Source organism: Scatophagus argus, chromosome 2, assembly GCF_020382885.2.
Source record: "Scatophagus argus isolate fScaArg1 chromosome 2, fScaArg1.pri, whole genome shotgun sequence".
NCBI classification, from domain to species: domain Eukaryota; kingdom Metazoa; phylum Chordata; class Actinopteri; family Scatophagidae; genus Scatophagus; species Scatophagus argus.
Genome location: NC_058494.1, coordinates 17,139,078 through 17,164,754, shown reverse-complemented (window position 1 = coordinate 17,164,754; position 25,677 = coordinate 17,139,078). Strand labels below are relative to the sequence as shown.

General features: G+C 37.9%; 1 protein-coding gene and 1 long non-coding RNA gene across 2 annotated transcripts in view; one reads left to right on the top strand and one right to left on the bottom strand.

The window, feature by feature from the left end:
* The first annotated feature begins 322 nt into the window (after positions 1–322).
* On the top strand, positions 323–25,276 carry LOC124072866. Its single transcript, XR_006845612.1, has 3 exons — positions 323–427; positions 13,671–13,722; positions 25,140–25,276. It is a non-coding gene; the product is annotated as an uncharacterized LOC124072866 (long non-coding RNA).
* The window catches only part of ctnna2 (catenin (cadherin-associated protein), alpha 2), a 288,411-nt gene continuing 287,023 nt past the window's right edge, over positions 24,290–25,677 (bottom strand). The window contains exon 18 of the mRNA XM_046414546.1: positions 24,290–25,423. Within this exon, the coding sequence (XP_046270502.1) occupies positions 25,136–25,423 (288 nt within the window). The 3' untranslated portion in view covers positions 24,290–25,135. The remainder of the gene's footprint in view (positions 25,424–25,677) is intronic.

The window sequence follows — 25,677 nt, the reverse complement described above, 5'->3', positions numbered from 1 at the left end:
TATCACAGTTTTGCTCATTCATATGCTGTGACTTAGACCCAAAGGGGAAACATATCCATTAACCTATAATGAATGCATCATTTGAAAAATGAAGAAATTGCAAATCATTATAACTAAAATACTTGCATCTGTCAAGAAACAAATGGGCGGTAGTGCAACTCCAAGCTTGATTTGAAAATCCGGATCTCTCTTGTCAGCATACAATGCAGATAATGATGAGTATGTTTCTGTGCTGGCTGGATATCCCCACTCTTGAGTCGTGAGGGCTACTTACAGAAGGACTGCTGCATGGATCAGCATGGCTCATGTCATTCATCTCTTCCCTTTTACAGCTGGAACTGAGAGCCATGGACACTGCATGATCAAATACAAGAGCCAATCAAGGAGCGGTGGCTTCCCTGACAGGAGCTAAAGCTTCGTGTGCCAGGTACATAGAGTTATAATTTAGCACTCAGTTTTTGGAGCGACATGACTTAGCATGATAACTGTTTTTTTGGTTTTTTTGGTCTTTTTCTTTGCTCTGATTCACTGCATTCTCACAATGAAGTTTTTGAAAATCTTTGCTGCATTGCGCTCTGACTCTGTTGAGGCAGCCACAGATGAACCTCTGCCACTCTCGCTGGTCTGCCAATGTCCATCATCATCTTTACACCTCTCCAGTATAATTACATGCCACCTCTATTTTTGTTTGGGGAAAAATCAAATCTGTGAAGTTAGAAATTTCTTTTTCGCTGAAAATATAGATGTAAACATTTAGTGTTAACTTTGTCTTTACAAACACACCCATCAACACTAGTTTTTCTTGCTTGATTTCAGCACATCTATCCCAACATATGTTAAGCAGAGTAAAGAATGCTTCACTTTTCCTTAACAAATATCAAAAAACATGACTTGCTGAAGTAATTAAAGTCAAATTATGCAAAGTCACAGTATGTGTAACTAAATCAATCATCAATAAGCTTCAAGGATGCAATCACTATAATGCTAAAAGACTAAAAAGTAAAAGCCAAAGAAGAACATAAGAACATGAGCAATTTCTACTTGAAACATCCAAGTTTGAAGCCTCACCTTGTATAAACTCACTCATCCTCTCTTGTAGTCCCCCACAGCTCCAGTGTTGCTAATGACAACTTTCCATCTTCCATGGTCTAATTCTTACTCCATTACCATACCCTGTGCAGAAGTTAGTATTAGGGCTCTTTCCATAAATAGATTGACTGGATCAGTTGCGAAAGTTAAGATTCTTCATTTCACTAGATTCAACTGCTGATTTCATTCATGAAAGGAATGAGATTGAATTTGGATGAATCTTTAAGCTTTAAGGCTAGTGAGCCCTGTGTTGTGCAAACAAGGTTCAGAACAATTTGAGGAAGGTGGCGTACTGGTGGAATCGATTTTTAATGACTATGGGTGAATGAATTGTGTTTGCTGTGTTATCTACTCAAGCTTTCCAAATGAAGCCCCCCCAATCTATCGCAATGCTGTTTTCTGTTCTCAGACAGTGTCAAGCTATTTGTAAGGAGAGAACATGAAATTAACTGTAGCGCTGTCTACACTCTCTCACAGAAATATTCTTTCACTGAAAACACTGAGAGAAGATGTGGTGTGGTAGTTTCAAGGATTCGGAGAGATCAAACCTTCTCCTGAGCTCTGGATGCTACTGTACAGGCAGACCAGTTATGCTGTCCTTCAGCACTTTCACTGCTCAGCATGAATCTACTCTGCTAAAAGGCTTATAATAAGCTTTCAACACTTTCAAAGGTGGTTCTCAAAGGCTTCTCCAAGCTGAGCGAGAGGAATAACCACCTACTAAAAAACTGGCCACTGTGCAAAACCAGAAAAGTGTATTGTAGACCTATTCATTGCAAGCAGGCAGTTCTTAAGGAAACATAATAGGATTTAAGAGTTAGGTACATAGAGTACTGGAGCAGACACCCAGAAACCCCAGCTTTGACAAGGTGCTGAAAGTTTTTTTCTCTGTTACACTGCATGTTTGTGCTCTTTTGTGTGGAGGCTTTTGGTATTTATGGGTTTATAAATGGATTTAGAATTTTAAAAAGAAAAAATAACCTCATGCAATTAGGTATATAATTAAATTAATGAGTTTGGTTGAGTTTTGAAATTTGGAAGAAAAAAAAGAGTTTGTATTTTTTCATTTAGACTGTATTCAGTAAGCCCAGTCTGTGACACTGCAGCGGTATTCACCGAATCAAAAAGAATCACTAATGAAAAACCTCATACAGTGCATCAAGTCTGTAGCAAAACATATCTCTGCAAGTCTCAAGAAAAATAACAAGATTAAGCTGAATCCAAGTAAATACAGGTACAAAAGAAGATCAATGTTCAAGTAAAGTGTGTGTTCAGTGACATATTAAAACAGCCTCCAGACTTCCAGCCTAAAACCCCACAGGAGCACCCAGCAAACCAAATGTCAACTCTCAACTACTTCTTTTGGCGAGTTTTTGTATTTTATAAGATTTTTAATGTCTTAAGTTGCGATAAATGTGAACACTTTTGTCTGTCCATCTTCTATCTTTAACCTTGGACTGAGTGTGTGCTTACTACAGTTCATATTTAGTATACTGATACGGCCTGATCAGGTCAGTACATTCACAGTCAAACTGACACTTCCTGTCTTTGGACTATGGGATGAAACTAGAGCACCCAGAGAAAACCCTCACATACATGGGAGTTACTGGAGATAATTATTTGAGAAATGTGCAAATTTAAAAGGTGGTTTGACAGAAACAAATTACCATTAAACTTAAGTAAAACTAAAATCATGTTATTTAGAAGTACTCAAGTACAGATACTGGTATAGAGTGTCACAACTGAAAGAGTGTATGAAAATGAGATTCTTGGTGTAATAATAGATGACATAAGCTGGAAATCACACACACAAAAAAAAACATCCATCCATCCACTTTCTATACCACTTCATCCATCAGGCTCACAGAGTCAATCACAGGGCTGACACACAGAGACAGACAACCACACATGCACACATTCACACCCCCAGTGGCAGTGTAGAGTAGTCAATTAACCTAATATGCATGTTTTTGGGACTGTGGAAGGAAGCCAGAGTACCTGAAGAAAACCCATGTAGACACAGGGAGAACACAGAAGGGCCCAGACTGGGATTCGAGCCTGGAACCCTCTTGCTGTGAGGGGAAAATGCTAACCACTGCACCACCGTGGCACCTGCATAAAGCATGAATACAATACAGCATATTTTATACTGTTCACTGGTTTTACCATATTTAAATTACTGTGTGGGGGTTTGGAGTAATACTTACAAATGTACACTGTTACACTATCTATATTGCAAAAAAGAGTCATAGGAATAATTCACAATACCAGTTATAGAAATCACACAAATCCATTATTTATAAAACATTAAAATTCACTGATGTGGTTTATTTTCAAACAGCACAAATAATGTACAAAGCAAGAAACAACCTACAATATTCAAAAATTGTTTTTTTATAGAGATGGGAGAAATAATTTGTATAGATATCTCTCTCTCTCTCTCTCTCTCTCTCTCTCTCTCTATATATATATATATATATATATATATATATATATATATAAATATATATATACACATCTTAATATATGTAGAGTCAGTGAATAATGTGAGGAAGTTAATCGATGTTTATTAATTTTCTGAGTTGTGGAGAAGGATTAAATAGGATTAAATAAATTTATGCTTTTTCCTACTCCTTTTGGGACATGTTAACTTAATATTATTTTTTGTATTACTTTCTCATGTTCAAAATAAAGCCTTTATTCATTCGTTCATTCGCTAATATGCAGAAATCACACAGAAATACTCCTGTCTGCACATCACCTACATTCGGTGTTAGTGTTAGTTGTTCGGTGCAAGAATTTATCTCAGGGAAAGATGGGTATGGTTAGGATTTTAAGGGTACTACTCAGAAAAATGTGGATCTCATTACCACTGTCGCTCGCACATACAACAGGCTCAGGGAGAGAGAGAGAGAGAGATCTCTATTCTGGTTTGGGAAAAGTGAAAATACATCTAGAAGAATGCTTTAATGTACTGAGAGCAAATCTGGTAATTTAGCCCTGAAACCCAACACAGGGTTTTAGCACCCATGCCAAAAGTGTTGCTGGTTTTAAACATTTCAGCTGCAGGCTTGAATGTTCACAGTGCTTGACAGAGAAAAGTAGATTTGCTGCGCAAATAAATGTAAAAATCTTGTATTTTAGTTACATATTTTTTTCATTATCAATAATTTTACCAATTTTTCTCACAATAGATTAATCATTGGGTCTATAAAAATGTATTCTTTTGTCAGAGAGAAAAATCCTGCTGAACTTGATAAGATCTCTGGCTATGTACCCTAAACAGCTACCTGTTTCTGACATTTTTCATATATCAGACCCACAGACAAGATAGCCACCATAGTAGCTGTACTCAAAAAGTCTGCAATGTCTCGTCTATATGACTGCCACCTTGTGGGACTCATCCCATCTCTGATGAAGTATTTTGAGAAACTGTTTCTTCAACACAACAAGAACAACATACCAGCCAGCCTAGACCCTCACCAGTTTGCAGTGGGAACAAACAGATCCACAGAGAATTTCAGGTCCACTTTCCTTCACACACCTTGAAAATAACAACACCTACATCAGAATGCTGTTTGTTGACTTCAGCTCAGCGTTCAATACAATCTCCCCCATGAAACTGATTGGAAAACTTAACACTCCGGGCTGGAGTACCACACTCTACAATTGGATATTGGACTTTACAAATAGACCTCAGACACCTCCCCCAAACACACACACACACACACACACACACACACACACACACACACACACACACACACGTGGATAGAACCCAAGTATGCCAACGACACCACTATGAGCAGCCTAATTGCAAACAACACGGAGAGTTTATGTTCACGCATTCAAGAAGCTTTATTTGTCATTTTTGCTATGTATGTGCACTACATAAAGCAATGAAACAGCATTACTTCAGTATGCTACATGGTTCTACACAGAAGACTACTCATAAGTAACAAAGAATAAAAAAAATACAAAAAGTATTAAAATGAAGAATAAAAACAGAAATATAAAATAAAAATTCTAAAAAATACGAACAAGATAATAATAAATAAATATTTTTTTCCAAAATACACAGATATCCACAGTATATAGACAGTTAAGCACGAAATGGACAAGGCAGTGCAATGCAGTCAGCCATTCGAGGGTATAAACATTTTTGCAAAAAGATGCACAATTAACCACCTGCTGTTTAATGTCGTTTAAAACAAGGAGGTGATTATTGATTTTAAAAAGAGGAGGCAGACGGACACCCACCCTTATCCCTTATCTATGTCAACAGAACTGACATGAAGCAGGTGGTTTTAGGTTCCTGGTAATCAACATCACAGAAAACCTGTCATGGACATCAAACATCTCTATCCTGGTAAAGAAAGCTGTACACAACTGTAATTCTCAAGGAAGCTGAGAATTCTAAATTCCCATGCCAAATTCTCTTTCATTTTTGCAGAGAAGCTATTCAAACTGTTCACTCTGCTGCTGACTGACAAAAGATACAGAAGTATTCTTAACTGTTCTACCAGGTTGTTGCACAGATTTTTCCCTCTGGATGCAAAAATCCTGAACTCATCCTTCACACTCCATGTTTGAAAAGTTTATTTTATGATGTGATTATTTATTCATCTTTATTTATTTATTCATATTCATATAGTTCATAGTTCATATAGTTATCCAATCTTGTGCTGCATAATTAATCTTGAATTTTAATTATGAGATCAACAGTCCCAGATATATTCAGATTCTTATCCTGGAAGAGTAAGAAAACAAACAAACAAAAATAATAATAATAATAATAATGACATATGAGAAGCTAGAACCTGTAAAAGAATGACTATAAAATTGATAGCAAGAAATAATTATAAATAATAATAATAATAAAATAATAAAAAATTGCTATCTGCCATACCCCAGTGTTGTGCCATTATTTTTATTGTGCCTTGTGGGCAGTTGTAAACCCTAAAATGCTCAGTATTTGTTATAGTTTTTTTTTTTTTTTTTTAGCACTATTAACAAAATAGGACTCTTTTTAGCTGTGCAAATATATATAAAATATATGTACAGTAGTACAGAGAAGATTTTAGGACTTTTTTGGGACTAACCCACATCATGCATTATCACAAACAAAGTTGCATGTAAGCATTGTGTTTGCATCCTTTTGCCCTGTCATTCCAGCTTTTGCATCTATCTGTCAACGTTCACATCAAAGCAACCCTGATGGGCACCATAGCCTACCCTCATAACAACAGGAGATGTTGGCTTATTAAAAAATAATATAACCTCTTTTATGAGGCAGAAAATGTCTGGAGAAACATCTGTGAAACAAGTTGTGTATTAAATATGTAGGAGCTACATTCAAAATTCCTTTTTGCATGGGATGGCAGAGCTATAAAGAGAATCTAGAGTGCGGGCCCCCAAGCTCATTCAAGTCCCGCCATTCTCCCTATCTGACAGTCAAAGCAGAATGATCTTGCTCTCTATGCCTTTCCCCCAACTCTGTAGGGACTGAGCAGTCAAAATGTTCCTATCACTGCCAGAAATTAGTGACTCAGGATTGTCTCTGATCATATCAGAAAATCAAGAGAAAAAAAACAAAGCATTAAGAGGTATTTTTTGTATTCTTTCCCTGAAAGCATTTGCGCAGGCTAAAGAGTTCATTAATGCCGTTTTTGTTCTGAAGCGGAGGCCTCTGGAGACATCCAGAGAAATGAAGAACGATGGGGGTGTGCTGCAGTACAGCAGGAAAATGAGCACAATGCTGGTGGATAGATTAAAGAGGCTGGAATTCAAAGGCTTCTTTATAACCTTTTAATGTAATGTTGTTTTATCCTTGAGAATTACATTGGACCGATATTACATATTTATATTCACACAGCTGATTTTCCAACTGATTGGAACTGTGGAATCTGTATTTGTGCTTTAATCATTACTATTATTTGCACAGTGGATCCATAGAGGACGTATTATTTTGTGGTTTCTGTTGCAGTTTGAAAAGGCGTAATATCCATCAGGCAATATTTCTCTTCGTTCCGTTTAATTGCAGCTATATAACCAATAAAATGCCAAAAACAAATGAACAAACAAACACAAATCGTGCTCATCACAATTTCTCAGAGCCCAAAGTAATATTTTAATGATGCTTCTTTTGTCTAACCAACAGTCCAACATCCATTTACTCTTCATTTACTATCATAAATGACAAAGGAAAAAAAAGCAAATTTGTTCATTTAAGAATTTGGAGCAAATGTTTGATTTTTTTTTTTTTTTCGGAAAATGATTCAAATGATTAGTCAATGATCAAAATAGCTGTACTAGTAATGGCAATTAAATTTCTTTTAATTTATTAACTGATCAACTGGTGCAGATCTAGATTACACAGCCGCATGGTAAAACATGTTTGCAACAAGAAAAAGTCACTGCTGACCGCATTTGGCACATTTATGGTGTTTTGATGATTTGAACCCTCTATTACTGATGGCATCAGTCTCCCCTCTAAGGGGAATCATTGGCTCGGCTTCCACAGAAATCATTCAAACATGATATGCACAATTAGGGCTGGCGCCTGTAGTGGTACCTCAAAGAAGAATATTCAGCAGAATGTACACCATGCAAATGCAGACATCAAGTATTGCTCCCCATTGAGTACAAACAATCATAGACAAATGAAAGATGTAACCAAGCAAGTTGTGCAACAATGGCATTTTCTATGTTTTTCAATTTGACTCCAAATTAGAAATCAAAGGGGCCCCACTGACAAGATTTAGCTTCTTGCTCAGAGGCAGAACCCCAACACTGAAACACACAAGGGGTGCTGCAGTTTTGTTTTTATTGGATTAGAGGTGTGTGTGTGTGTGTGTGTATGTGTGTGTCAAGCGAATATTTCACATGAGACAATGTAAATGCAAAGCAAGTTCACGCAAGTTGAAGGGACAGAACCGCTGTTTACCCACTGAGATATGGGGAGCTCTGGTGGAAGGAGCTGCTTGTAGAGCTGGGGCTTCTAGAAGGATAAACATTGCGATTCTGCTCCTATCAGTTTACCAGGAGAGCTCAGGGTTACTTTTTTATGCTGTTGGGAACAAAAGTAGATTTATCTTCAATAGGTTTTTGTAATTAGTCCCCTTTTGTCCTTGCTGACTACCACACAAAAGCAGGAAAAAAAGATACTGGATGGAAATAACTGTATTTCTGGTGAGTGATGAGTTCACCAGTGGTGAAAAACAGACCCTTAGTACCTGCCATTGCTCACTATCATAATAATATACAGTAAGATATTATGGCTGTTTGGAGCAAATAAACAAAAATGATCTTGCATTGCCACTTGTGTGAGTCATGTATTCACTTTGCTTTCTGTGTGTACATGTGTGCAATTTGAATTGTCTTAAAGGAGAAAGATGATTGTTGAAACTCATTCCAAAGTAGAGCCCTTTTACATCTATAGAGGAAATGGGTCCTTTTCCAAGGAGTCCACCATGTTGCACTTCCATGTTTCCAGTAGTAGTCCAGAATGGACAAAACAAACATTGCATGTAGTGGAGCTCTTTTGCATTTTTCGTATTTTAGCAGTCACCAAAGGGGAGGGTGAGAAGAGAAATGTTAATTTGGTTGCCAAGTAAAACCACACCACTAGATGCCACTAAATCCTGCACATATAACCTTTAAGAGCTTAAGGTCTTAAACACAGAGATTAACTGGACTGCATGAGCCTGTGGATTTTAAGCATTGTCATCTCTGGCCTTTGGTCTGCTGCACCAGAATGCCTACTACCTTTGAGCCTTGAATGATATGTCTCAGTGACTGCTGGCGAGATGAAAGGCTCCATTTTGAAGTGGTTAGTGCTGGTGTGTTCGATTGGCTGCCTTATATTCTTGCTTCTGTCAGAAACACTTGGCTAGACTCGTGTGAAAACCCCACTGCCATCCGAATCCTGTTATCACATGAAAAGGCCGTGCTTTGACCATAGGACATATCTGAGCATGTTATTGTCCACGGCATTGTGCACAATTTACTTCGAGGCTCAGGTGGACTCAAAGTAAACAGGGACAAAATGCACTGATGGCAGTTAAAATGGTGATGAAATCCTGTTTGAAATGAATATACCAGTGTTGCCAAAGTATACAGACACCTCTCTACAGCTGTGGAGTTAATATGGATGTGGGGAAACTGCAATTTATATGCGTGGCCATGGCAGAGACACACCTGGGGTTGACTTGATGAAGAAAATGCTTCACTTTACATGCTATGATTTTAATTTTAGACTTCTTTTAGCTTTCCATTAAGTAATTTTGAAACGTAAAAGCCTCATTCCAGCCAAGTGTCTGTCATTGAGATGAAGAGCTATTATGTTCACATCTGGGACCAGGGACAATAGCATCAAAATAAGATGGTATGGGGAGGGCTCTCTCAGTGGAAAACAGATTTTTCTTAGCTCTCTGCAGCAGGCTGTTATAACCACTATTGGCAGAAATCAAATTGAAAATGTGGCCTAAAAAATCAGTTGTAACCAGTTTGGACAAAAAACAATTTTGGAAAAATTAGCAGATAATAGCTAAGAGGTAAATAAGTAAATTCGGCATAATAAAAATACAGATTAAGGATGCCAAAGATTTCCATGCTTTTATTGTTTATTTTAAGCAGTTGAATATGCTCCATCTGGATATCAACATGACATCAGGTATTTAGAGTGCAAAATACCAAATTTATTTACTCTTACTACTTACAATGTCACATGGGTACAAAAAAAAAAACAAAAAAGGAAAAAAAGAAAGAAAGCACTCTGCACTGTGCAGGCTACATTTGGCTCTGATCTAACAAAACAACCACACGCATGCAACCAACTTTTTATCATAATATCTCCTAGCGTCCTACAATATATTTTGAAAACTAACAGTCTTTTTTTTCTCTTATTCCTAATATCCATTGGTGACAATGAAGGTGTAATCCAATCAATAACATCTTAATAAATAAAATTAGCTGGTACTAGTCTACTACGAGTGCCAGTGACTCTCTGTTACTGCTCTTAATAATACCACTGTCAGTAATATACTGTACACAGCATTGCTGCTATTACATATTACACTACATTGTGTAACTACAGGGCTGCTGAAGAGAGAGAATGAAATGTGTGATCAACAATATTAATGGCCACATAAGCATACGCATTCAAAATTTATAAAACTGTTTCGTGTGATGTTTTGCTTGTTTGCCTTTCAATAATGCAAAAAAAAAAATATAGTAAAAAAAAAAAAATAAAGTAAAAAAAACATCTTATTAATATTTATCAACTTGTAAGAGAAAAATTAAAATGGTGTGTGGGCTATGTATATATATATATATATATATATACACAGAGAGTGAGACAGATATCTACTGACATGTATGTGAATATATCACATGTGAATGTAGACGCAAAGGTCCAGGTGTCTGCTTGGCAATTTTTTCAGGCTTTGCCCCAGTAACTGAAACAAAAATAATGAGTCATTCATAATCTGTGATGAATATTTTATTGTTTTATATCTAATTAGTACTGCATTTCATTAAGCATTTCAATCGCTCATTGTGTGCAGTATGGAGCTTAGTGATGCAAGTGCTACTGGGCTTATAACCAGACGATGTGTTTGAAATGACCCTGTTAGCAAATCTTAAAGGAATAGTTCATCCAGAAAATGAAAATTCAGTCATTGTCTACACCCCCCTCATGCCAGTGGAAAGTCAGATGCAATTTCTTCATCCGCAAAACTTTTCTGGAGCGTCACAGCCAAACAGTGCTGCACCATTCTCATGAACAACTGAAGAAGCTGGGGTCTTGTAATTACGCTGCCGTAGCCGCTAAGCTAAATGCATTAGTAAAATGGGTGCTGGAGCTTGAAAGTGCATACATGTGCAGCAAGATGGGATTATTGGTTACTATTATAGTGACAGGTCTTGCAGAGCAGGTCCCTCTGTTGTTTTGATGTGAGCTTCAAGGTAGCACATAAACATTGTGGATTCTCAGTGTATAATATTGAGCCACATGTTGGTTTTTTTTACATTTTATAACAAGTCCCCAGATTCTTCTGTTCTTTAGAGGAATGTTGCAACACTGTCTTGCTGTGAAGCTCCAGAGATGTTATGGACCAAGAAACTTTCCATCAGCATCGGGTTAAGTAATGACCCAAGATATGTCTTGGTTTTACCAGAAAATCCTATTGGGTGCATTGTCCAAGTCCCTAAATCACAAGCAGCCCTCAGAGGAATTCACAGAAAATGAGAATAAAAACCTATCTCGATCTAACTAATCAATAATCAATCACAGGAGAAAATGAAGTAATGCATTATACAACAAATAAAGGGAGGGATGACAAAAAGGCATGAGGCATGTTGGTAAGTCTCCCTAATCTACATGGCTGAGCGCACAGCTACAACTTAAGTAGTGTGAAAATGGTAAATATGCCTTTTTCACAGAATACATTTTGACAAGCCACAGTATAAAAGGAGCTGCTGCAAATACAATAAAAATGACAGAATTCTGTTTAGCTGTATCAGTTTCCGGATACTGATTTCATTGCTTACTCACTGTCATGCTGTCATGGTTTATTGGAACACTGGGATAAAACAAAGCCACTGATATTGTGAAAAGTAACACCTGTGCTTTTCCTTCTTTGACAAATAAAAATCTCTGCTGCAAAAAAGGCCGATTATCACTAGTAACAAAAGAATTTTCTGTATGATATCTGGAAGACATAATGTGTAGTTCCACGCAATGGATAAGCGGTATAGAAAATGAATGAATAATGTGTACTTCACAATATTTTAAAATGTAAAAACTATTTTGTTCTTTCTGGGTGCTATGGAGGCGTATGAGTTAAGGTGCAGATAGTGACATCCAACTTTCACATCGAGATGAGGATCATTTCATAACATCCACTTCTTTCCCTCCCCTTGTTTCTTGTCATATCTCTGCTGTTGAATAAAGGCACAAAATGACACTATTAACTGCCATGCTGCATGTTGCACAGACCAACCAATGAAATTACAATGGTTATAAAAGCTTATTTCCCTGTGTTTTTGACAAGAACAGTAACAAAGAGAATTTTCAGCTTGATTTAAAAAGCACTTAGCCCACTAGGTTCTTGAGGTGTGTGAAAACATAATGATGAGAGGGCATTTGAGTTCTATCTCTGTTATGTACACACTGGAGGTAAATCTATATGAAATACAGAACAAACCCTCTTCAAAAAGATCCAATACAAAATCATGCACAATTATATAACCCCTAATTCACACTCACTTTACCAGAGCAGCATCTCTGTGCCAATATCAAATTAGGGTACTGTTACTGTAGGACATTATTCTAATTATAACATCAGAACATAGCTATGTGCCATAGTATATATTCATAGTGTTTTGTGCAAACCTTTTCTCTTCAGTCCTTGAGTATGGGGTTTTGTCAAGACCAACCATTCAAGCAGTTGCCTCATAATTTCCAAGAACTGTGAGTGTTCTCCTAAACTGATGAGCAATGACATCTCATTGATTTGTCTTCCTTCTCCTTTTTCATTGCTCAAAAACGTCATTAAGCAGACCATATTTCTGTGTTCAGCCTAAATTGAGCATCAACAGTCTCCCCAAGACCATGTACTGAGAATATACCAGACATAATAGTGATAGATTGAGCTACTTACAAAAAGGTACAGATGCATTTAATGGGCAGTCGAACAATTTAATGGTTATAGGAGCACCTTGGTGCCCTACTCTAAGCTCTCACAACACCTCACTGTGCGTTTAAGGGCAACCGGATTGGAAATGTAAAAGGCATGAACAAAGCACTCCAAATCCTGCCTACAAAGTCCATCAATGGACAAACAGTATCACGGTACTGTTGCGTAATCTTTAAGTAAGTCTTGGCAGCCATGGCCTAGAGGTTGGAGAAGCAGCTTGTGATCGGAAGGTCGCTGGTTCAAGGAAAAATTTTGAGTGTGGTGGAGTGATAATGTCCCCACCCCCGATTAGCTGGCTGATGTGCCCTTGAGCAAGGCACTTAACCTCCAATATGCTCCCTGGGCGCTTGATGCAGCCCACTGCTCCTGTGTGTTTCACTGCATGTTGCATATGTGTGTGTTTCAATCAGCGATGGGTTAAATGCAGAGAAGTAATTTCCCAGTTTGGGATTAATAAATTAAATTAAATTAAATTAAATTAAACCAAGTATCTTGTCATGTCATTGTGTTGAACAAAGTCACAGCAGGAGAACCAAAGCAGACATATGGAGTACTAAGCCTTTGGATGTATGGTTTCTCTTCATACTTAGTCCTTGAAGAGCTGCAAACAAGCTGTAGTTTGTCCCTAACAGTACTAAGAAAGATTCATCTTTCTTTCATCTTTCAAGACAGAGACATTTTGTGGAAGATTTAAAATGCTTACATGAAAACAAGTTGAAATGGCAGGAATGCCACAAACACATCAGTAAAGTGTCTCATTCTAGTACTAGATCGCTATTTGAGATGACACCTTCAATAACCATGAGATTTGGTTCTGAACTTTACCTTAATTTTGACATATCACGGTGACACTGGGATTCTTTGTCCACTCTGTTCTTCCAGGTCCGATCGTATTTTCAGAAGCTGAGCAGGGGATCAGCAGTGGCCCAGACAGGTCAGTGACTCCTTACTGGTTTTTATGGCCCCAGGCAATTGACTGTTTAGACCCAGGATCAACTGAATAAGTTATACAAGACAAAAAGGTTGAATAATAGTCATACATACTCACACTTCAGTCACGCCATTGGAAGGAGTCAAAAAGATTTTCTCAGACATTTTTCAAGCTGTCTTTTTGTCCTTTTGAGCTCCTCATAATCTCTGCCACCAGCAGTTCTCAGCTGCTTGACAGATGATTTGGTCCCCGGTGTACTACTGCAGTCACCATCACGAAACACTTTCAACTTATATTCACCCATCGGGAATTTATTTCCTCTGCGACATTAGAAGCAGAAGCCATAAGAGAGGTTGAATGGCACCTCCCAAACACTGTATAGGTTTACTGATTCTAAAACTCGCACTCTAAAAACATTAGCCGATAATAAGACTAAAAACAATCCAAAATGCAACACTCTTAGTAGGAGGACATTACACTTAATTCACCTGTGAGATTATGTTTCACTTTTTCTGCGCTTGTGTGTCTGAGTTAGAACATTTTCCAATTAGTCTAAAACAATGAGAAAACACAAAACTTTTGGTCAAATAAAATCAATTTATCTTAGAGGAGGACCCCCCCACATGACAGCAATAAAGATCCCCAACCATGTGTAGTTTATGACAGGATTCCTCTGGTCACCAGGGTGCCTGGATTAATATCTTTTGTTTGTTAAATTTTAACGTTTTACTTACATTGAAGTGATTATTTTAATTTCCTGTGTTCATGGTCTATGCCTTTGAGAGCTATAAATTAAATTCTTAATTACTTTTTGGACATTTAATTTTGATGAATGAGACATACTGGGGAAAATGGAAATCAGTGTCAGTCTCGCTAAAGACATTGAGTAAAAAGGAATGAATATTCATAGTTCTGTCTTTATGCATGCACACAATTTAACTATAACAAACTAACTATATTATAATGTAACTGTGTAGAGGCCCAGTTATATCCATTATGCCAACACAGGAAGACAGGCATTCCACATTGTGTCTATAAACAATTTACTTTCTCCTGAAAGTGAACTTACTTGTCTCTGAAATCTGACATAAATCCGGAATATAGAGTAACAGCACAAACAATGGTTGATGCAAACGCACCACACACACAAAAAAAGCCATGAATCAATTCAGATGGTTCTTGCTGTGATGATACAATGCCAACCATGGAGTCACAACAACCCCCCCAGCAGAATCTGGCTCACACCAAGGCTACAGTCAGTGTATGTATGCAGTCCTGCACATGTGTGTGTTTGGTTCCTGCAGTTAGATTTATTGGATTTGGGGGATCTTTCCTGCTGTGTGCTCTGTGGTAAGAGTGGGACTGACTCAGTTTCTCTGTGTGAAACTGGCAACGCTTTGGACTGACCTTGCAATGGAGGTGTCACTATGCAGAGTTGTTGTCATTACTCAATTAGACAGAATCAGGCACTGGCTAACGTGACAGTAGCATGCTGTGAAAACTAACTCAGAATTAGGTTCCAGGCTTGGCAAGGTTTGTTTTAATGGAACGGCAATGCAATCAGTCACAACAGGTCTGTTTTTATGTGATGACATATAAACCCTTAGGACATTACTATCCCTGCATGTCTCTGTAGGGAAAAAAACAACCAAAAAAAAGTATGCATGCTGCGCAAATGAGCACTAAGGTTAATGGAGTGTTATGTCAGGATAAATCCTGTTATACCCCTTCCAGACCAACACAGTGTAAACCTGTGTCTGCAGTCTATTTCAGTGGGTCATTGTGCTTCATCAAACCTGGGTTCAGTGTGGGTTAGTCACTGCTCCGCTTTGGCAAACAGACATTTCTATTAGGAATGGGTATTTAATTGAATGTTATTGACATTTAAAGGACTTCATTTGAAGCTGGTCTATGAATGGGGAAAAAAGCAAAAGGGAGACGAGGCACCTAAGTAGAGTATCTGAGTATCAGAAGAGAACTGAGACTTCAGTATATGTGAACACTGATAAGATGTGTCTTAAATGAATGGTTATAAAAATTGATTAATGTGTAGATCATTTTAAAGTTGCACCTATTAAAGATGGTACTAATAATTCATACTTTATATACTGCTGTGTAGTTTGTGAATTTTGGCCCAGAATCAATAAAGTAACTTAATTTATAATAATACATCATAATTCATTTAGTGTCAATGATTATATTATTAACCTAAAATTGCAAAGTAACCGATAATTATATTTATCAAAAAATGTATTGGAGTAAAAAGCATAGAGTCTTTGCCTCTGAACTGTAGTAAAGTAGCAAAAATGAAAATACTCACAGATAAGTACCTCAAAATTTTACTTTAGTACATTACTTGAGGACTTTCCGCAAGTGAGGTGGAGGCTGCACATAAAACAACAGGCAACAAAGTTTACTCAAAGGTTAAGAAGTCATTCATTGACAAAACCAAACCAGGAAACCCAAACACGCCCAACATTAAATTCAACAGCAAAATGAAAGAAAGAGGAAAAAAGGTCCGGAGCTAACCAACAGTGCAGTACAATATTCTCAACTATGGGTAGTGACAGGGTTAACAAAACGTGACTGCAAACAGATGCAGACAGGCAACAGATCCGGCTGCCACTTGGCTTTTGTCGTGCATCTTTTCACGCTTCTTAGAACAGCTAAACAAGATGAACAGCTTCAATTTCCCATCATTAAATTACACGTCATGGTGTCAGTCTTGTTGAATTTGTTATTTTTATATTTTGTACAATACAAAAAAAAATTCCATCTATTTACAGTATAATTCTGATTCATCACACCAGTGGTGTTAGTTGGTCAACTTTGGTCCACATTTAAATATCATAAAAAGTACTGCATGGATTATCAGGAAATTTGGAGGCTTCCATGGTCCCCAGATGATACCTGCATTGGTGATGTAGAGCAAAATATCTCAATTTCTAGATGCCAAAATATGGTGTTGATAATTATAGCCAGCATCGGTTCCAAATGTCAGTTCATCCAACACTTTATGAGCCCCCCCCCCCCACACACACACAAAGTCCAGTCAAGCCTCACATGGCACTGACACTATCCAGAATGGGTTTCAGCATGTGAATCCAGAGCAGGAAAAAAACAAAAAAAATATCATTTGATGAAACATTAAAACAAGTAGTTTTTATATTATGGTTTGATTTATATCAGTAGTTTTCTGTGTTTTACTGTTACAGCTGAATAACCCATAAAAAAGCTGCTGACCGGGCAGCGAAATGTAAAAAAATTCATCAGTGAAACACTTCTTATCCACTCTTTAACCTCTGTGAAAGCACATTCCTCCTGATGTGTAAATACGGATCCAGCACACTCCTCATGTGTCCACTCTCTTTGAAAGCTAATGTTAATTGTATATAGTTAATAGTTGTGGGGACGATAATAGTTGGTGATGGAAGGAAATAGCTCTTCCACATCCCCCGCGTCTGATGGAATTTTCTGTCCGATTGGCCGACGCTCTGGCTTATTAGAGGTCACTCTCTCTTTTCTCATTCAATTACAGACAGACATTAATCAAGCTGTTTCTCCAGCCATTTTGGGCGACTGCTGACCACTTTATTATGACCTTGCTCAAATTTGCAAAGGGTTGTTTTATTCTTTGCCACTCATTTCCTTGCTCTGTGCAATTTAAACAGTGACAGCTTCGGCTCATTACGGTACCATCTGGTGAAATGCAAAATAAAAGAGGAAAGCGCTCAATAGAGTGCAGACCTCCAACAGGGCCTAATAATCTTCTCTGTTAATGTAGCTGTAAGTTTATCATTCAGCAGTGCATTGGACAGATTATAAGTTCTTATATGTGAAAATTAAAAGATGGTAGCGCAGCAGGTCATGAGTCACCAAAATGCATACATTTCTTTTGGTTGTCTTCATTACCATGACATCTTTGATATAGCCTATAAATGGCCAATTTTGTTTAATTTGATTTGCTTTTATTTTTTGCTCAAAAGGTTGGTTTTCAGTTTTCAGCATTTCAATTGATAAAGCTGGTGCTAAAAGATTGCAGAGGTGGTGCTAATTAAAAAGAATGAGCTGACTCAGTTGTTTGTATACCAATAACATGCTGCAAGCTCCTCATCATCAACTTTTATTACAGCTTAAAATAACATCATTTCCCACCAGTAATGTTTCTTCACCAACCAAGACCACAACCACGACCCTTCAGACAAAAAAAACTAATTATGTAAGAATTTTTTTATATGTACAATAACCTTGAAGGAAAAACACAACTTTATTTACTTTTTTTAACACACAGCCCAAATGACCTTCTCTTAATAAGCTGCAATTATTTGCTTTGCAACATAATTTACTGATATAAAGAAGAGGTTTTTATAGAATCAGAATCATGATGCTCATCTCTTACTTATTTACATACTTTTATTTCTTACTTTGTGTGTTAAGCAAGCATTACGCTGGGAGGAAATGTTATTAAAGTTCTTCAATATGTTAAAAAAGATCATTAATTTATTTTGCCAAATCAGTCTTTCCAGTGTATCCAGTACACAGTGTTCCACAGAAGACACAAGATTTGTTTGGAGGTTGGCTGTCACAGGTACTGACAGTTATAAATCTCCAAGTCATAAATCTCACTAATTAACATGTGATGTCTAATTTGCTGCTGTAGTTTTATATTTAATGGAAATGACAGTTGAATTGATCCTCTAAATATAAATCTTAGCAAGAGAGCAAGTGGAGGCGAATAGAAGTCTATTTCTCAAAATACTGAACTGCCTTTAATTGGATATTTTGTTGTTGCGTAAAACACTGAGAAAACATTGCAGTTAGCAGGCGCCAAAAATGTACAGAAGGACATAAGTTTCACAGGTTCTGCCTTTCCTGTAGATGTAAACAACTGTGGCTGACCAGACATGACAGGGAGAGACAATTAGCCTAAAATCTGTTTACTGCTTAGACTGTGAGTCATCAATGATACACTAAACAGCCTAAATGCTCTAATTGAAGACTCAGTCAAAACAAGTTCGCGTGGAAAACCGGTTGTGTACCAAACCAAGATTAATTAATCTGCCTACAAATGAATATGTAGACCTTTTACACTTCCTTTAGAATTCATAACAAACTATACCTTCATATAATGATGTCAACTTGATATTTAATAATTGTAAAAAAAAAAAAAGTAGTAAAAGGTATTTATCCTACTGTATCTCTGCATGGAGCAAATCAACACACCCCACATACACACTGGTGCTGTAGTCCTGTCAACCTTATTTCTTATTTCAAATGGTGTTAGAGGGAGACCCAAGGCCAGGTATCACCGCCCACCTCAACATGCAGTCCTAATGGGATGCCACTTACAGCAACTTACCCCTCACTCACACTGCCCATCTCTCACACTCCTTTCTTCCTTCACTGACAGAAATGGAACTGACAAAATCACACCCCCCACATCCCCCCAGTGGTCACTGTCTATCACTCTAAAGGTCAACACAACACTCTGGCAATGGTTCCTTTTTGAACTCTTCACCCAGCATTAGGCTACACTGTTCATTACACCTGGAGACAGCACTGTGCCACCCCGAGCAGAATGTCAATGCCATCCAGGTGAGGAGGTAATTTGGGATGTAATGCTCAAGCAAGACAGCATCCACTCAGGGTGCACACACAAAACATCTATCAGCCATCTACAAGTGGTTTTCCTTGTACCTGTTCAATATATCGTATGCATGGACATTGTAAATGTTTTTTTGGAGGCTGGTGCTATAGGACCTCAAAACTCTGGAATGGACCCAGTGGATTTGCTTTAGTTTGCATGCAAGGCCGATATGTGATATAAAGTAATATACCACAAGGTTTCATTCAGCATGAGTCAGAGGCTTTGCGTGCTTTAGTTCATCGTCTACATTGGACTTCAGATATAACTTCCAATACACCTCTGAAATCGCCTTTGTTGTGGAATGGATGTGTGGACATATGTAGAAGGATTAGAGAAAGAGATGGAGGGCTACATCAGGTGGATCAGAGTGGAAACATCTGCAGAACGACCGAATAGAGAGAATAAGAATCTGCTGAAGCTGTTGTGCTGTATTTTCAAGAAATAAAAAGACAGGAAGTGTGCCACAATCTTATGCTATCCTTCAGGTATCTGGGACTATACAGTATGTGTGTGTATTCAACCCAGTATACTCTTAATATTGTATTCATATTGAATGATTTAGGTGCCAATACAGGAAGTAGTGTGCCCTTTAACAAGGTCGGATGTGGAGGTGGCTGTGGTTGATTGGTGTGCAATGGTATATCTGATTTTCATTCAGCTTGCAGTTTGTCTCGATGCAACAGTTAAAGTTCACTCTTTCCCTAAACTTAACCAATTGTTTGTGTTAGTTCATCCTGACATCATTTATTTTCCATTACCTCAGTCTTTTTCTGACCAAACTCACATTGCACAGACATGGTTAATCAAGGATTTTTCAAAAAGTGGCATTGATAAAATCTGTGATTTTGCAGAATAGTCGTACTCTGTACTCTCAGTATTTAGCCACTGCTCACAAGAAATCCACTATCAACTGCAAACTGCACTGTACTATAATGATTCTGTTGCTGATTTGTAAATAGTAAACTAATATTTAGTCTGTCATTCCCATCCTGTGTTAATATGCCAAATTGCCACCTTAATAAAAACAAACAGAGGATTCAGGTTGTCAGACTTTAAATGAGATCTGTTAGCTGTGTTGCGCTAACCACTTTTATTTAATCCTCCTCTGTAAGAGTACTATGCTTCACAAAAGAGGAATGGAATTCACACAGTTATGAAACAGTAGTTGATGCTACAACTGAAGTGTATCTAAAAACCTGCTAGCTGGGAGTTACCTCAATAGCCAGCAGCTAACAGACGGCTAGCTTGTTGACTAAGAGCACAATTTTCTTCCTTATTCAGCATGTCTTTATTGAATGAGATGAACAAGAGAATAATTTACCAGGAAGGAGTAAAGAGCGAATAACAGAGAAAAAAGAAAAAGCTTGGGTAGCAGTCGTGACTGATTAGCACTGGAGCATTCACAGGTGGCTGCTATATTAGCAGTTAGCGTGCCAGCTAAAGTAATTTAACAACTAGCCCTGAAAGTAGTTCCTATGTCAGTAAGTTTCTAGGACAAAATATTTTCCTTAGATGTGAGGATGAATTTTGCTGTGTCACTTTACCCAGGCCTAAAGAATTTTCTCAGCTGTGAGTGTCTGAGCCATGTGCCAGTGGGACATTTTTATATCCTCTGAGAAACTGAGACATTGTACCGGGGGAATGGCAGGATTATCTACCGTCAACCAGGATATATTTTTTTCTTTAATCAATGGCTGTATGGCCGAAAACCATTTACATCCTCGCAGTCAGTTTAAAAACTTAGACCGAGTCGGTGCAGAGTAGTCTGAATCCGGGCAGTCACATTCAATTGCCATGCACTTGAACTCCTCACACATTCAAAAAGTAGAGTTGGAGTTGAAGGAAGCATGCAAAAAGAATTACAGGCACTTAAAGGCCTTAAAATGAGTGATGTGGCTCTGTGTGCGTATGTTTTGCATACTTTTACACAGCATATCCACCAGATTGTGAAACTTCTAGCCTCTCTCCAGCTGTTGGCTGAAAATTAGAAACAGGTTTGACCCTTTCTTGGAAGAACATCTAAAGAACTAAAAGAAAACATAAATAAAGAAGGCAACACCTCAAGTTTAATTTAATATCTCCCCAAAACTAACTGCAATGGATTTGTAGTATTCTGTCACAGGGTTCAACATCAAATGTACTTCTGTGAGTTTTTTCACAAATGTTTGCTCAAATTAGGGACTCCAAGTAAAACTGAAAATTTGCACATCTACTTAGCCTGGTTTAGAGTGAAGGACACTTGAGCTGTTCATTCAAATATAATGTTTGTACTCAGGTCTATTCAGGTCTTACAAATCTTGGTGAATGGCTAAAAAAAGACACTGAACTACAACCCTGATTTCTAAACACTTGGGATGCTGTATAAATAAAACTGACTGTGATAATTTTCTAATCCTTGTTGGCATATATTAGAGTAAAAAGACAACACATTTTGTATTTTACCTCATCAAATTCAGTTTTTTTGTAAATATTATCAATTCTGAAATTGATGCTAACAACACCTTTCAAACGAGACAATTATTTGTATTTTACAACACAGTGTTGTAAAATGCTTAAAAAAATACGTTTGGAACATTTCACAGGTAAACAGGTTGAATGGTCATGACTGGGTGTGTAAGGGACATCTAGGAAAGGCTCAGTTGTTCACAAGCAAGCGAGATCCACCACTTTTTGAGACATACATGTGATTGTAGAAAGGATATCACTACACGGTTTTGAGAACACTTCATAAAACCACCTTCGGTAAACACTTTGCATATGATTGCATACAATTTTTATTTATGTTATACACAGCATCCCAACTTCTTTGGAATCAGGTTTATATGACTTTAGGACAAAGATAATTCAACTTCGCTTTCCCCGACTGATTTTTTGTGTTGTGTTATAAAGCAACTGCAGCCCTAAAAGGGGTCCCTTTACAGCGCTCATGTCCATCTGTGCAGATGGCAGAGTCTCCAGTGTGTTCAGTGTCAGAAGGCATCTGACACCAGAGACTGAAAGCCAAAAGCCATATTGCAGCAGCTGGTTGTATGCAGTTGATCACTATTCTGCCTGAGGGAATATTAAGTCATTTTTCTCTCCGTCTATTTTTATAGTTGGTCTGAGGGTGGTTTGTTTAACTAAATTAGAAGTCTGTTTTAATCCTTTTAATACACCATACCCCATGAAGACATATCTCAAATCAAATTACTAATATCCCACACTGCAGTGGCATTTCTGCTTCCATCATTATTTCTTTTTAATTATTCCTTCTTAATTCTTCAAAGAGAACAGGCTGTCAGCCATCATGTCAGGTTTTATTTGGATGGCAGAACTGGATACATACAAGGATTATTCTAGTTGCACAGCAGCGCAGTCAGGAATTAATCCCTCCCTTAACTGGACCATGTAACAGTTCCTCTCCTGTGGTCCCCCTTTCATAAACACAGGGTACTTTGGTGATGCACGGATGGCTGATGCATGTTGTGTTTAATGTTCATTAACAGTACAATGCGGATACATAAAGAGCCTTATTCATTATCAGCGATTAAACTGCTGAATTATCTAAACTAGTGTCCCACAAGCCATTATTGGGACAGTTATTTTTCTCGATGCTTTTGATTTGATTAACGAGAGATCAAGGTCGTGTTAAGCAATCAATTGATTTGCGTTCCCTGTTTCAATGGCATGGTGCTGTCTGTAATTCCTGTAGAGGCTTGGCAGGGCTGCTTTTTCTTATAGGAATTCATTGTACTGTCTCTTAAAATGAACTAATTCACTAGAATCACCAGGCATGACAGGAGGTTGCAACCAGGTCTCCTTGGCCTCCCAGAGACCAGACAAGCTATATAAACCTCACATTTGTAGTATCCACAAGTATTTTCACTTGCCTTTAGAGATCTCAAACTTTTACATTTAGTCAGTCAGAGTGTTTAGGGTTTCCTTGCCTTGCTGACTGGCGATATTTCAGGGTCTGTTGGATCTCAGCTGTCTAACCGATCTACCTCTCTCCCCACATCTCCTGTCCTGCTCCTCAACAACTCACTGAGCTTAAAAGAGATTGACAAGGACTTCAGTGGTCAATACTGGCTTAGGTACCCTGACATGTAGTCAGCAGTTATCTTTGAGACCGTGAGAAACATTCAATGAATGTAATCTAAGAAACAGATTTTATGAAATATAATAACAAGGCTAGAATCTTACTTTGAGCTAATGTGAACATGGTAATATGCTCACAATGTCCAGTCAAACATGCTGATGTTCAGCAGGTTAGGTTTACCGTGTTTACCTCTTAGTTTAGTGTGGTAGTGCGGTAACATTTGCTAATTAGCACTAAACACAAAGAATCGCTGAGGCTACTTAGAATCTTATCAGTTTTGAAGGTATTTGGTCATAAACTAAAAAAAACAAACAAAAAAACAAAACAAAAATTAAGTGATGATGGCTTCAAGATACAATCACCAGTGTTTTTGAAAGTCATTCTGAGTGGGACACGTGTGTGTACCAAACTTGATGAATAGTTGTTGACACGACTTCTAAGAACCAAAACAGAGCCACACAGATAGCATGACAACCAAGTTTCATAGCTTAATTTATGTCAAAATCACCTGTTAGGTGAATAAGTACGATGGCCTGTTTGTGTGCAGGACCTGGCAAAATACCACAACCACAGCAGTTACATTGCTGACCCAAGACCAATTATCTCAAGTCACAGTGAAGTAATGGGACTTGACCTGTGACCCCGAATCAATATACCTATCATTGTAAGCTTTTAACACTAATAGATTTTAATCCCTGGAGCCTTTCAACTGCAGGTCTTGCATAGCAATCTCTAATGATTATGTCAGATCCTTCTGATTAATAAAAGGCATAACTTCTGTAATACTTACTCACAGATTGGTGCTGTAACTGAAAGAGTAAGAAAGACACTTGAAACTTTGATGGTCAGCTTGAGGGATTTATTAGAGAAGGGTGAATATAAAGGTACTGTATGCAGGGATTTCTATTCTCTGAGCCAACCACAACTAGTCAAACCTGTCTCTCAAACTCTGTCTATATTTATACGCTACACAACTTCCAATCAAGGTCATCATAGTTAGTGATGTAATAATTAAATAAATGGAGTTTAAAAAGGCAATACAATAGACCATAAGTGTGCTTTGCAAAAAACACCATATGGATTATTATTATAATTATCAGGAACAAGGAAACTACTTGGATGCCAACACTTCCAGGTATCTTAAACATAAGTTATTCCTAGCACTACAGGTTACATTCAAAAACAAAATATCAAGAGGGAGCATACCAACATTGATATATTCCCTTTAGAATAACTCCTCTACTGAACCATTCAGGATTTCCAGTAAGACAGTTTAAATGTGTATACAAGCACGATATCAACTGCCACAATTTTTTAAAATGCCACTCTTCTTCCTCTGATATGTTTCTTTTTTTTTTTAACCTCCCACATTATATATCAAAAGTACTTGCATTTGTGTCACATTTTGGCTCTCACATATTAAGCTACAATAAGATCAATAAATAGTGTTGGGTGTGCACTGGCTGCCTGTGAGCCACGAGGCCCACAGTGTTCACAGGAGCCATAGTGTGGCAGTTTAATATGTACTGTAGTCCTCCTGAGGTGTCACCAAGCACACGCAGGGCAAACAGAGGTGGGTTAACACAATGTAAAAAGGGACTTTCTTTTTTATCAACTTGTCATCGTCATGTTTTGTTGTTTTTCTTGGGTAAGCGTGACTCTTTTTTTTTTCTTTTTCTTTTTTCTTCCTCTTAGAAGGAGTCCATAGCCTTGAATTCGCTGAGGGCCTGGACAGGGGAGATGTGTTTCTTCTGGGAGCCTCGTCGCACACGCGTCTGGCACTCCTCGGGCTTCTCCCTTTTTACCAGAGGCTTCTTCTCAGGGGCCTTCATGCGCCAAGACACCACGGGTGAGTTAACAGCTGCTGTCCCGTACACCTTCTGGTACTTGGTGGAGGCTACATAAGATGCCTTTACAGTCAGCACCACGGCATTCATTAGGTTCTTGGCCGCTTGGATCAGGGAGGTGGCACTATCCAGCTACAAGAAGACAAGGACAGTTGGAGGGGAAAGAGAGAGATAAACACTAGGAGTCAAGTCCAAAAAGTCAATTTATCTGTAAAGACATACACTCAGCACGGACTGTATGACATATCAGCTACATGCAGTACCTAGGAGGTCTCTGCTGCAACAGGCAATTAAGCAGATGAAAACATGGCCCTCTCTATATGACGTCTCATTTTAGCAGTTCTTAATTAGCAGAGGCAGTGGTCAGGTGTACCTCTGTCTCCGTC